This window comes from Erithacus rubecula (assembly GCF_903797595.1).
Source record: "Erithacus rubecula genome assembly, chromosome: 5".
Taxonomy (NCBI): Eukaryota; Metazoa; Chordata; class Aves; order Passeriformes; family Muscicapidae; genus Erithacus; species Erithacus rubecula.
In genome coordinates this window covers 47,341,900-47,356,153 of record NC_136687.1, presented here as the reverse complement: position 1 = coordinate 47,356,153, position 14,254 = coordinate 47,341,900, and the positions used below count along the sequence as shown (strand labels likewise).

The 14,254-nt window shown below is 39.8% G+C and overlaps 1 protein-coding gene across 6 annotated transcripts in view; it reads right to left on the bottom strand.

The window, feature by feature from the left end:
* The window catches only part of MANBA (mannosidase beta), a 51,577-nt gene extending 42,438 nt beyond the window's left edge, over window positions 1–9,139 (bottom strand). For 4 of the 6 annotated variants that reach the window (XM_079307059.1, XM_079307058.1, XM_079307061.1 and 1 more), the window contains exon 1: window positions 2,686–2,926. In XM_079307059.1, coding sequence (XP_079163185.1) covers window positions 2,686–2,871 — 186 coding nt within the window. In that variant the 5' untranslated portion in view covers window positions 2,872–2,926. Of the gene's footprint in view, window positions 1–2,685; window positions 2,927–8,871 lie in introns of those variants that run through there. The other 2 variants (XM_079307060.1, XM_079307063.1) reach the window with 2 other exon arrangements.
* Window positions 9,140–14,254: the final 5,115 nt, after the last annotated feature.

Below are 14,254 nucleotides of genomic sequence, written 5' to 3'. Positions count from 1 at the left end.
TGCAAATCATACAGCAAAACAACATGTAGATTTCACCAGGCTGCTGAACATAGGGGTCCTGCTATCCAGAATAATTTTGTTCCCACTAGATTTGTTCTTCTATTTCCTGGTACAACTTTTCAGATCAATCTCCACTTTAGATTACAAGCTGGGTTACTGATCTAGTGACATCTTCTGTAAGATTATGAATAAAGATCCTATATTCCATTGCAAAGAGCAAAAAGAGCAAATGAAAAAAAAATACTTGAGAGCAAAACTTGTATTTAGGCATCTGTAATAAATCACCTACTTCTATACTTGACACAATACCAAAAAGAGCTGATTTCCAGAGATAATGAACTCTGAAAAAATGGAGCAACCAGTGCTCAACACCTCTACAATTCGGGCAGTGTGCATGCTTTTGTATAAATAGGAATATATGAACATCATTTCAGGCAGCTGAACTTGAAAACTTTTGGTCACATTCACAGGAGCAAAGAAACCTCAGGACGAACAGCTGGGCACAAAGCCTCACACAGCAATAATGAAGGATGTCACTGACTTCCTCCAAACAACCCAGGCCTGCTGCTTTGCAGAGTGCAACAATTATGGTGACTCTGATTGTGTTACCACTTAACACTATCTGCAAGAGATTTCAAATCTGCTAAGGTTGCTCCCTTGTTTTGGTATGGTCTGCATTCTATCTTTTAAGCAAAAATGCGGTTTCAAAACAATTCAGTTATCCTGGTGCAAATTTGTGTGAATGCTTCTTTCTATAAACTGAGTTTTGCTAAACTGAGTAAGAATGGGTGTAAGTTGGCCTTGAGTTACCTGTGCATACCTATACACAGAAACAGGTTATCACAGGTTAAGTGGTTAGACACTAGCTGGGCCCAGCCTAGAGGTCAAGCAACCACACCAGTGAACCATTTTGGTTAACTCAGCTCTTGGACAGCAACACCACCAACTTGGCAACAGCTTCCAGTCCACAGCAGGCTCACACTCAGCTGTACCAGCACGTGTTTGGAGCAAGTTCTTACTTGTATTCAAGTAAACACGTTCTGAATGACCACAGCCAGCCATCATCGATTTAATTAGCCAGGCACCCACTGCTGCCCAGCTGGCTGACTAAGCTCTCATGCCTCTGCAGGCTTGGGATTCTGCCCAGGCACATGAGAGTTCATGATCCTTGTTTCCAAATATACTGCTAAATTACAAGTCAGTCTGCAGCAATGCATTTAAATTAGCAATCACATCTTCTCACTTCGTAAGTGTACTTAGTGTGAGTAGTTAAATGTGAGTGTTTCATTACATCACTGTCTTGTGTGCCTGAGTCAGTGCATTGGTCACAGTTTCTCCTGGATGATTATTCACACTTCTTGCAGCAACACCTGCCAGCACAACCAAACATGCCAGATGTTCAGTCTACCTCATGCACTTCTGCATCAGAGAAACTAGCACAATTCCCTTCACCCATCCTCCACATGAAGCTTCCCTGTCCCCTGCACATTTGAAAACTATAGAAAACCCCTTCTGAAACTTTAACTCTCAATGTCCAAGATGTCACATCACTTAGCACACAGATGTTAAAACAATAGATCATAGCTCTGCCCATCCCTTCATAGCATATTTCTTTTTCCAGTGTTGATGCTTTCTATCTGGCAGTGACACTCTTTGAAATCTATAATTAGTGCTGGGATTCCCAACCCGTGCCAACACAGAAAATGCTAAAATTATCCTGCCTAAAGGGTGTCAGTTTCTCCTTTTACCTCTCTTACTTTGAGTATAGTAAGCTGAAGGATAAAACCCAAAAAGGAGAAAATACAAAATGCATGCATCTGGAATGTGTTTTTTAAATAAATGATGCATAAGAACTAGGCCCACAATAAAGGAGGGATAACGATATACTCACAGCATATGACCATATTTCACATTTTCCAGCACAGAACTGTATTCATTGTCTTTATAAAGGACTTTTTTATTTCACTGTTTTCTTTTTTTCCTTGTTCCAGGTACATATTTAATTTTCCTTATTTCCTTTTAGAAAGGAATCTTATTTCAACAGTGATCCAGTTAGCGCCACGTTTCTTGTCAGGTCTGAGTCACAGGCACCTTATGCTAGTATTCGAATACTTTGCTACCCATCTGCAACTGCAGTTTTGAAAATCTGTCCAAGAAAGTGGTTGCTGTGTTTCTATAAATCTAAAAATTTAATAGAGACAAGCGTAAACAGAAGCAGAAAAGCTTCTTCCAAGTGTTAAGATGGGAGCTAGTGCTTTAAATTTAACATCTTCTTTTTCAGACTATACTTTCCTTGGGCAGAATGGGTGTATATGATCTCCACTAACATGTTCTGATATTACCTGCAAGTTTTAAAAGGGCTTTTTAATGGCCTGAAATCCTGCATCAACAAGTCAAACTAGGACAGTGGGTTTAACTTTTCATTCTTTTGAGGTGCCACATACTGACACGCTCTGAGGGTATTGCAGGTGCCTGGTGTCAGCGTGTCAAAAGCACAATCTCACACACTGCAAAGCTTCCATTGCTCCCCTCGGCCTTTCGCGGGACTGAGGGCACTGGGAAGCCCGGCTGCTGCCCGGGCCGTGCCCACCAAGCTGCAGCGGCCGCAGCTGTGTCTGGGGCTGGCTCTCCGCTCCGAGCCGGGCTGCCCACGGCGGGAAGGGCCCGGCTCCCGGAGTACCGTACCTGGATGAGGCCCCGGCAGAGCAGCGCGGTGTGAACGCAGCCCGGCACCTCTGCTGGGAGCGACACCGAGCCATTCCCGCTGCGGAGCTGCCAGCTCCCCCGCAGGCTGCGCACCTCCGGGCCGCCCGCGGCCACCGCCAGCGGCAACAGCAGCACGGGCGGCAGCAGCAGCGCGGCGGGGCCCATGGCGACAGGCGCCGGGAGCGGAGCGGCGAGCTGGGGCGGCGCTTCTCTGGAAGGGAGGGAGGGAGGGAAGGGGCGGGAGGACGCCGGCGCTGCTGAGGGCGGTGCAGCGCGGCTGCGCGCGGGGCTGCGCGCGGCTCTGGCGCGGGGCGCAACGGCCGCGCTGCCGGCCCGGCCCGGCCACAGCGCGGCGGCGAACGAGCGGCTCGGTGTGCTGTTCTCCTCCGAGAGGCACGGCGGAACAGTGAGAACAGGCGCTCTAATAGGGGTACGAGGCTCTCGGGTGCAGCAAATTGACTGGGAGCTCTAGAAAAGGGCAGAGAGGCGGGCAGGGATGAGGAAGAGCTGAAGCAAAACAGCAGTGGGTTCTCTCGGTATTGGTTTCCTCCATCGTGAGACTTTTGTATGGCCTCAGACTTCCATATCCTTTTTTCCCATAAAATTACAGAGGCATATAAAACCATAACAAACGTCATGGACATCTGAAAATACAATGGTTTCCTCATAAAGCAGGGCTCTGGATTTTGTTTATAAAAGTTCAGTAAATTCATCTGCAAAAGGACAGAAGCATCAGCTCCCAAGAAAGAGCATGCAACAAGTATGGTTTTCAAATCACACTGTCGTTTTCCTGTGCGCCCTTGCTAGCTTAATCCCTTCATTCACAGCCCAAAACTGGAATTTAAAGCAGCAAGATTTTAAACAGCTCCGTGGAAGCCTTAGCTGCTGTCCAGGTGTAACACCCATGGCACTTCATGCTCTGTTCCCACTGACCACCCGCTGGTGCAGGGGGTTCTAGCTCACCTGCATGAGCTGGAATGTTTCACACTAGTCCCCACAGCTGAAGCTGTGCAAGACAAGAACAGGAACACCAGAGTTTTGGTTTAGCTCCTGACTTTCACACACCTAGTTCAGCATACTGTAAGAATCCACCCGAAATTTGTCTTTAAGGCATGATTGATGATGGTCAACATGCCTACATATTTTTGATGCAAATCCTTTAGAGTTGACAACCCTTCATATCAATACAATATAAAAATGCCAGTCCTTCCATTCACCTACAATAAAAAGTACATAATCCAGCCACAGGTAATTTTTTTCAGGTGTGAGAGCACAAGAGAGCGTGTAGGTCTGAGAAATACTAATTCAAAGAGGAAGACAGGGGCTGATCTTTTTTCCTCTTAAATTTCTGCTGCCAACCTCAAAAAGCAATAGCTGAGACCCACACTGTTGGGCAGCAGGTGGCTGTACAGAAACCTAGCTGTTAGGATAGTTAATGTGTGTGTCATTTTAAGACAGAGTAAGCCACATTCAATATACTAACTGAAATGCTGCTCCCATTTCAGTTCAACTCCCAGCTGCCTTTTAGTGAGATTGCCAAAAAAGGCTATCATCCTAGATTGAATTACCCCAACTGGCTTTGCATGCTATAGAATTCAGTCAAAATTAGTATCTTTTCACCTTTAATAGTGCAGACTAGAAGATTATTATACATTAATAGTAGAAAGCCTTACTCTGTTTCTGTCCTCATTTGTCAATGAGTAATGTTGTCAGGGCAATCAAACATTTCTGTGCTTTTTCCTTAAATCCACTGATACAACACTAAAACAATTTAAACATTGCAATGCTGCTTGGGAGATCTTACAGGATATTACTCCCCAAGAAGCAGATTTACAGCTGTCAAAAAACAACTGCTATTTTTTTTGAAGAAATCTTTTCCAGCAAGTCACGTGATAGGTTCCCGGTATGAAGGAAACTGCATTTCAAGATGTTTACTGTACTTCCATGTTTTGCCATTTATTCTTTCTGCTTAAGACTGACTGGAGCAACACACACACACACCAAAAAAACCTCAACCTAAAAACAATGTTGTAATTAAGTATTCTGAGAACATGCTGTTTTCTTGTTCAAGGCTTATAATTAAGTTAAATCATGTCTTATTCTCATGTCCTACTTTTAGAGTTTGTATTTTGTTTGTTTGAGGGTATTTTAAAACAAATGACATTTTTGTTTTTTCAAGATACGAATTTTAAAGGCTGTGTTTAAGACACAAAACAAGATAAACCAAATGCTTTCTTTTACTGTGTACTATATTCATCCTCTTTCTGAAACACCACAAATTTAGGAAGTTATTACAGTTCTTACTTTACGATACTGCAAGCAGATATTCTTTATCAACTAAGACAAAAAGCTCAAGGCAAAACCATGCCTTTGGCTCTATTAGAATACAGGGCAGTTCCACTGTAGCTGCCCAAATTCTGCCATGTTAATGCAAGAAGTCCTTTGTTTCCAAATGCTATGCAATCTCTATCATTACAACAGGCTGCTGCTATTTTCTCTTTCAAATTCATGTTCAGTGATTTCATGTAAAGGTTTTAAACAAAGAGGTTCTCAGATTTGGATGCAGTACTTCAAGATATTACTGCCCCCACCTGTCCACCCTGTACCATTCTTCTGCTGAAAGTCAATACCTCTGAAGTCAAACAGGACTTTTGTTCACAGCAGTCCATATCAGGGCATGCTCTCTCTCTTGCTAACTGTGGGCTCCTGCAGATACCACTACCACGGACCATTTGTCAAAGATGCAAAGCAGCAAAAGGGTCATCTACCTGAGGGAATTTTTCTACAGATGCAGCATTACCAGTGTATATATGTTTGTATGAGTGTAAATACCTTCAGGCAGCACTGAATATCCATAAGAAAGCCCCACAGTTCCTCAGCATAACACCTCTGTCTTCTGACTGCATCTGGAGAACAGAACCACTGTGCAGAACAGTTACTCTCTGCACTGGAATAAAGACAATAGGATGCAGGGAGCTCTCCAGCTATGGATTTCTAAAGTACATTATTCTGTACTTATCTTGAACTTCATTCAAAAGAATGTTAAAAATAAAATGAGGAAATAAATTAAGATTGCTTTTAGATGAGGAATGTGTTAATACATCACTAAAAGAGAATGTTGTACTAGGTTATCATGAGCAAATACAAAGTGACAGTTCAAATGGTAGGCCTGAAGTTTCTTTCATAATTATGGCAAAGTCTGTAGGCCACTGCAAGGGGATCTCCTCAGCAAACAAAATTACCCAACACTATCACAAGTAATTAAAAATAAGTATGTAGAAGGGAAGCTACTGCTCCAGGCAAATGCCATAATGGAAAGGAAAAAGCAAAAAATAAGTAATAATAATTATAAAATTTCAGAAGCAGAAAGACAGGTGATACCTTGAGTATAACCTTCAACTTCATCAAGCATGCTGAGGCAAAAGCCTGTATTTTTATCTCTGCATAACATCATGCTTTGAGATGCATTTAAACCAAAGGATTTAGGTGTCAAGTCTCCACCTTCCATAGAACAGGCACAAAAAAGCCTAAAGATCTTCAAAACCAGCATGGCCAGATTTCTAAAATCATGTTATTTAGAAGGTGGCATTCCCACAGTTTTCATTAATTTTATAAATAATTTTGAAAAAACCCTAATGTATTTATAAAATTATGTAATCATTGCCATTTACTCTTTGTTTCATAAGCAGCAAAATTAGTGTCTTGTATGGTGCTGTCCAAGCTGCCCTTCAATTCTCATTAAAATTTACTTAAAACATGCAGATTCCTTGGCACTGACAGAAAATAAGCATAAATGCAGACATTATGAAACAGGTTGCTTAGCCTTTCTTAGAGGCTTAAAACTAGACAGTCATCTGTGACCACAGTAGAATGTACAGCTTGTCCCTGAATGCTTAAAATGAAATCCCTCAAAATGTGGGTAGCAAATAGTTTCCCCCATGATGGAAGTTTGAGAGGTTTCACGAAGCCAGTGTGCTTGGAACTTTACCAACTGAGAGCAGGACATACCAGGTAGATCACACTAAATATGAATACATCCAGCCTGCTGTTTTAATGAATGTTTTCTGTGCAGGTGAGTATTAAGAGAATGTCAACAAAGGTTGGTAGCTGATAAATTGGATGAGTAAATGCAAATGCATTTGGAATTGCTGAAACAGCTGGGAGCTGCATTTCTTTTTCTAACTCAAGTGACTCCAAACAAACCAGTGGAACGGGTTAGGACTCCTGTTTCTCAGACCTTCTGTGTGGCTAATGCACCTGGCTTCAGCCCTAGGACAAACTCTGCCCCTTCACTTCTACCAAAATGGCTCTAATGCAAGCACCTGGGAATATTCAAAATAACTTCACTGAAAACTGTGGGTATTCAAGAGACACTTTTTTTCCTTTTGAAAGATTAATTATTATTTTATCACCTATAAGAATTTCCAGAATTCTTAATCATCAAAGTCCTCACTGAATCAACTGAAGCCAAGAACATGGTTACACAGGGAAAAAACATCCACTTGTCTGAATGATTCCAGTGAAAATCCTTTTACATAACAGCTACATCCTCATGCAGTCCAGGAAGCTACATGCCCTGTCACTTGCTGCATTGGTACAAATGTCTCTGGAGTAAGAGTTACAGAAATTGATTCATGCACATTCATGAAACAGGCATACTTTAATATGGGGTCTGGTTTTTTTTCCAAATGACTTCATACATAAACAACACTAAAAATACTTTTTATATCCACCCATCTGTTTAAAAAAAAAAAAAAAAAAAAAAGCATTATGTGCTTTATTCTCATGGCAACAAAAAGGAAAAGACTACTGCAGTATACAGAGTACTGGAAGGATCAGAGAATATCTCAAATTGGAAAAGTCTCATAAGGATCATCAAAAGTCCAACTCCCTTCTCCTTGCAGGACTGAATAAAACTAAACCATATGACCAACAGTAATATCCAGATGTTTTTTAACTTTGTCAGGCTTGATGCTGTGACCATTTCCCAGGGAAGCTTGTTCCAGTGACCAACTACCTTCTCAGTAAAGAACCACCTTTTTCCTAATGTCCAACCTGAATTTCCCTGACACATCTTAATTCCATTTCCTTGTGTCCTGTCATAGTGCTGGACTAGATCTCTTGTTTTGGTACTAGTCAGAATTTTAACATTCTGATATTTGCACTGGAAGAAGGGAAGGCAGGCAATAGTTTTATGGCTAGAAACATTTAAAAATGAGCCTTAGGGATTTGAAAAGAACCTTGTCTCTTCAGCTCAGTGCTTGGTGAAAGAAGGATCTGTTCAGGGAATGGCCATGGCTAAAATACTACACACACATTGTGTTTACAGCAAAATTCTCACCCAGTGGAGCCAAATAATCCGGTGCTCAGATTAGGCCCTATGCCTTGGATTGCTTCTACGAATGTCACTGTTCCATAGAAGAACTCTTCTCACCACAAGGACTACAGATAAGCACAAAGGCATCAGCAGCCTGTATACAGAGAGGTTCTAAAAACCTCAAGAGATCACAGCCTGGAATCAGTCTCCTCCCAGATTGTTTCAGCAAGAGCAAAGATCTTCAGCTAGTCTGAACTAATACAGATCTAATGAAAGTAACTATGATACAATATAACTTCAATTAAACCTTGCATTAAATACTTTTACACTTTGATGTCTACAGAACATTTCACAGAAGTGCCACAATATTCTGAAGGTATTTAAAGTTTTAATTAGTGATCTGAAGAGTGAACAGCCATCTAAGCTTTTACCACTTTTTATGTATTAACAAAATAGACAGCATTCAGCAAACAATCATTTCCAAAGGTATGGCTTTCTGATGAAAGGGTTTCTTCATCACAGGAAGCTATCATGACTCCAGAATATTATTAAGCACTTAGAAGGTTCAAGATGCAAAATTATCTTGAGTACTTGTCTGTCAATAAAGGTTCTATTATGTTGATTCTCTCAGCATCTTTTCAGTAGTTTATCAACAAGTGGTCGTATTGACAAATACAGTTTTAAAGGTCTAGAAATGCCCTGAGGAATTTCAATCACACCAAAAAGATACTTAGAACTATTTTAAAAAAGATATTTTAGGTGATTCAGTCTAATGAAGTACTTCAATATGCCTAGCAAGTTGACAAGTAACAGTATTTCCACAATAATCACTCTGGAGTCATCCATACGTGGTTAGACACATGAAGGTTTACTTGGAGGACAGAGGGTACAACTAAGCTTCTCCTGCCATCTCCTGCTTTCCCAGTTAGCAAGGGACAGCTTAATCCTGACATAAGCCACTGCATGACTAGAAAGTCACTCATTGTTTAATGAACATCTTGGTGGCAATTTGAACTTGGAGGCTTTTCATGACCTCTTTTGTTGTGTTCTCTCATTACCAAGGATGCTTATCCACTGTTTATCCTTCCAGCTTCCCGGCAATGACCCATAATCTTGTAACCACCAACTATTACTGCTACTTCCTCCTAGCAGAACTCTTTGAGAAGACCTTATCAGTTTGCTGCAGCTGGCTCAGAAAGTACAGCTGGCTGCCCTCTCCTCTGTCCACACCCTAAATTATTCATGATGTATGTGTCAGCATATGCTTCATGGGAACTTCTTTTTAAAACCTCACTGAGGCTTACAATATTGAGCTTTCACCCTCACTCTGTCTCTGTATATCTGCACTCTAGATTCCTAATCTTAATACATACATGACCTTTGTTTTACCTGTACTCACGTAACTTAAAAACTTAAGGAAGTTTCTGAATCTATTTTTTCAGCACTTTTACAAGCTCACCTCCCAGTAAGAGCTGCTGCAGTGATAAAGTAAAAGGTTTTGCTGCTCCTTCCCCTTTTCTTCATGCTTTGCACTTCAAAAGGCATTACTTGCTCTTGCAATTGTATAAAATACTGGCTCATAAATTGGAAGCACTCAAAGAGTCTCCAGGCACTGCCTAGCTAAATCAAATGAAAGGCACTCCCCATCAGATCAGGGAAGGCAGCGAAGAGAAGCCCTATCTAGCAGGGCAAGTGTATGTGGCAAAAACAAGTTCAGGGCTCTAAAGGCTGAAGACAAACATGGCAGGGTGGCTGTGGGGAAGAAAACAAGTTTAGGAGGGCTAATTGGTCAACTATAACCTATTTCTGTAACTGGTCTCCAGCCCTGGGAACCAGAGATGTAGCTTCAGATGAACAGCAAAGTGCAACTTCTCTTTTCAGGTTCCTTTTTTTCTCCCCTCCCACCTCTCTTAAAGCACAGCATAATGCATGTGTAAGATATTAAGATGCCACATCAGTCACATTAAAAAATTTTAAAGAAAACTAAAAAAAGGCTGCTTCAAGTTAAATTTTGCATCTAAAAATTTCATGGTAACTGCTCAGTGTTTTTCCACAAACCTGTCTTTTCATGTTTCCACTCGGAAAATTTGGAACATTTTTCTGCATCAGTCTTACCAGTATTCAAAAGAATATTATGTGGAAAAATATGATTCAGGGTTACCTGCATTTTCTCAAAGCTAAGCTTTTATCATATCATTTATAGTTAAGCAAAAAAAGAATGCTTTTTTACTTTTTTCTCAGTTTATAAATAAATAGTTAAAGCTATGAAAATTCACATCTTTTGCACCAGAACAGTAATTCTGAGTGTGAAGTGCAGTGTATATGAAGTAGGAAAGGAGAAAAAGAGCTAAGTTGAGTAGCAGCCATCTACCTACATAGTCTCTATTTCAATTGCTTGTCACTGTGGGATGATACCCTGAAGTGCTGCTTTCAATGAATTTGGAACACATTCTCCAGAAACATAAATCCATAAATCATGCTGTAAACAAGAACTTAAGAGACATCCTCATGAAATACAACTCAAACTGTAAAACCAGAGCAGTTAGTACAATCAGCCAATAAAACCAGGAGATCATGATTCGTGTACACATCAAAGTTCTACCTCTTAATGCTGGTTAGACTCATCATCTGCACTTGTGTTCTGGCAGCTTGTCACTGAGCTTAGACCAGACAGACATGCTTGAGAGGTGCAGTACTTTAACTCTTCACAGACACTGAGACTGAACACCACCAAGCCCAAATACTGAATTCAATTCTTCAGCCAGCATACTAATCCATTCTAGAAAAATATCACTGTCATGTTTCACTAAGTTTGTTACCTGAGAACTACTACAATCACTAACAGTGATCCTCTCCTCAATGTTCTTTTGAGTACAGACACAAAACCTAGAATCTTATAAAGAGATCTGGATCTCTTGCTCCAACAAGAGCATCCCAAACCTTCAAATAGGAAAAAGAATAAAATAATGGTTATATGGAAGACATCCTTCAATTACTGAGGTATCTTGTGAATTCATTTTCAGCATTGAAATCTTGTCAAGAGCAGGATTAACACCATTACAAAGTAATCTGCAAACCTTGTTTTAGCAAGAACATCCTTCCCTAAAGAATTAACAGCTTCACACTGATCGTTACCAGATTATAACAGATTGTTACTATTTACCTTCATAAATTTGCCAGGAAGAAGGGTTTATAGATTTACATTAAGTTCTCTAAGGTTACGAGTTGCAGTTCCTCCTTTAGATCTTTAGAGTTGCACATTCAGTAGAAAGTTGTGTTTCAGAACATTCTTGAGAAAACCCCAATACCCCACAAAACAGAAGGAACAAAAAAAAAAACCACCCCAGGACTCATGACTGAACAGTTTCGTTTATGAAGTGCATCAAAGACTGTAAGATAAGGAGTGCTGAGGCTTACCTGGCCAGAGGGGGAAAAAAACCAAAACAGGCTTGCCTTACGAATAAGCAAAGGGTTCTCTTCTCCTCAGCATATGTGAAACTATCATACTCAGTGTCTACAAATGCTTTCTAACAGACCATCACCTGTTAGACAGCTCTTCAAAACACAGGTAACAGCTTAATTTTTGCATTCCCTCTGATGAAACATGAGATCACATCTGAGACTAAACTTGAGTCAGAATTCCCATCCCTGATAAAAGTAAAGGCATTTCGAAATTCTGTCTCCACAACTCAAGTCTGCCAAAGCAACTGGAGCAAAGCAGCTCCCAGCTCTACAACTAACATTCCTCCTATGAGGATAACATTGTATCATTCTGAGTAACTGTTCATACTCTGCAAGTTAAGTCTGTGATGGCACAATATAGTTAATATGAAGATTAATGATATTTAGGCAAAAGCCAGAACTACTTAAACTGCCAAACCTAGGACTAACTACAGAGCTTGAGTATTTCTGCTTGAAGCTCCTGAAGGGGAACCAATCTCAGCAGAAGCCATTTAAAGAGAGGAGCTTACTCTTCAAGAGCACAAGAACAACCCCAGAAATCAAAGATCAGTATTAAAAGCTGTTACAAACCAATATATTCTAATCAAACGTGTGTCCTGATAAAGCTTTGTCCCATCATGCATTAAAATCGCTCACTGTTGAAAGAAGATACTGAAGTCTCACCAATACTTCTAATGCATAGGCAAAAAATATCCCAAGCAAACAAAAGCTATTTTGGGCAAACAAGGATGTTTACCAGAGAAATTTTCAAGTATTACTTTACACAGAGATGGCCTATTAAATTCAGTTTCACTTCTGGCACCTATCACTGTGAAGATTATGCCTGTCACCTCTTCTAACCTATCCAACACAGACAGCTGCTCTAGAAATAGTTACAGTCCTTACTCCTGCTTATCTGGAAGCTACTGAACTCTCCCCAACTGATTGACATTAAACCAACCACTGCAGTACAGAAAAAAGACACAACTTTGAACTATCCCTGCAGAAGACTGAGTGCTTGCTTCTAAATGCCCTGTAGACCAAAGTTGGTGCAGAATTTACTGCTGCATTAACCAGGAATGCTAAGTCATTTTATGGATATCAGCTAAACTATCACAAACATCAATGTAGGAACTGCTGTACACTACACACACCTGCAAAAGCTTGTTTGTCTGCACTCTGAATTGGTTTTCCAGTTAAGGGTTATTATGACTGCTATTCTCTGCTATTGCTGTTCTCTGTCAGGCTAAGACAGACACTTAAAATTGTAATATATAATCTATTTTATTGCAACTGTTTCGAAACCAGCTTCTTTTATACTAGAATGCATGAATTGACAGCAGCCCATTTTCACTTCACAGTAATTCAAGCAGCTTATCTTTACTATCTGTATCTTCCCTTTACATGACATATTTACCCAGTTTTGTTTCCTGAGTTCTCATGCTTTCTCTGCATTGGTCCTCCATTGTTACAAAATACAAGCTGTCAGTCGAATACTTCAAGTATTAAGCTGCAATTCCATCAACCTTTTAAAACATGCAATTGCCTATCATGATCTGAATCCAACTATTCCTCAATTTATATGCAGGTCACATTTATATTGAAGGCACTGGGGTAAATAACCATCAATTCAATGACAAAAGAACCAAAAACCAGAAAGCAGATAAATCCAATCAGTACACTTTTTGTTTTCACATTTGAAGGAATTAGTATAGTCTCTGTTCTGGTAAAATAACCTTTATCGCTTAAGATCCTTTATTGATTGGATTGTTCTTGTGCTAATTTGTTTAATTTAACTAAAGAAGATTTTGTCTTAGCCTCATTTTCATGTATGAAACAACAAATTAATCAGGGAAAAACAACTAACTTTTTTTTTTTTTGACAGCTTTAAACAGAGCCGACTATCTTCAACTGAATTCCAACTATGCTTTAAGTTTTACTAGGGATATGCAGACTGAAGACTTCTGAATCACCAGCCAAAATTGATGGACCTAAGGTATCTGCTTCAGATGCTAATGCCTGTTAAAACACTTTTTTTAAAGCAATGAAGAATTTGAAATAAAATGACTAGAGAAAAACTGAAGGAAGGCTGCAAAAAATAATACAATTGAGTTGTTAAATGAATTGAGTTGTTGTTGAATTTAGAACATTTCTGGCTGTGTTTAAATCCTCACATTATCTGCTAATTAATGTAAATTCCTTTCTGCATAAGCAACTATCCAATCTAACAGGACCAGTACTGTATGTCTGCACACCCATCTACTAACTGGTTGTTTTTTAACAATTTGCAAGTTCTATGCCTCCACAGTAACCAAAACTTGCTGCTGTGGTCTGCTTAAAGTCAGACTTCTCAAAAGAAGTTAGCATCTGTAATTTTAATGTAAAACTGTGGCATAGTGCAGCTGAGCAGAATGTTTTTTAAAGTGTATATACACATTTCACAACAAATTCAGATGCTGTGTGCACCAGAAGACAGAAAAACCAGAAAAATCCCTTGCCAATACTACAGATCAAGTTTTTCCTGCATCCTGAAAAAGCTTTTTTGTACTTAAAGCCACTCAAGGTTTTTCACATGAAACTTGAACAAAGTGACTGCAATTGTGTTGTTAAAATTCAAACCCCAAATAAACAAAGCAAGCAATCTTTAAAATATTATTGCAGAAAAAACACTCTAGTTTCTTTCCCTGTTTTATGTCTTGGCTTGACATTTTGTTCTCTATACTCCCTCTCAAAAAAGTCATTAAAATAGAGATGATTTTGTTTAAACCTAAGTTTTCTAGTATAGAGTTG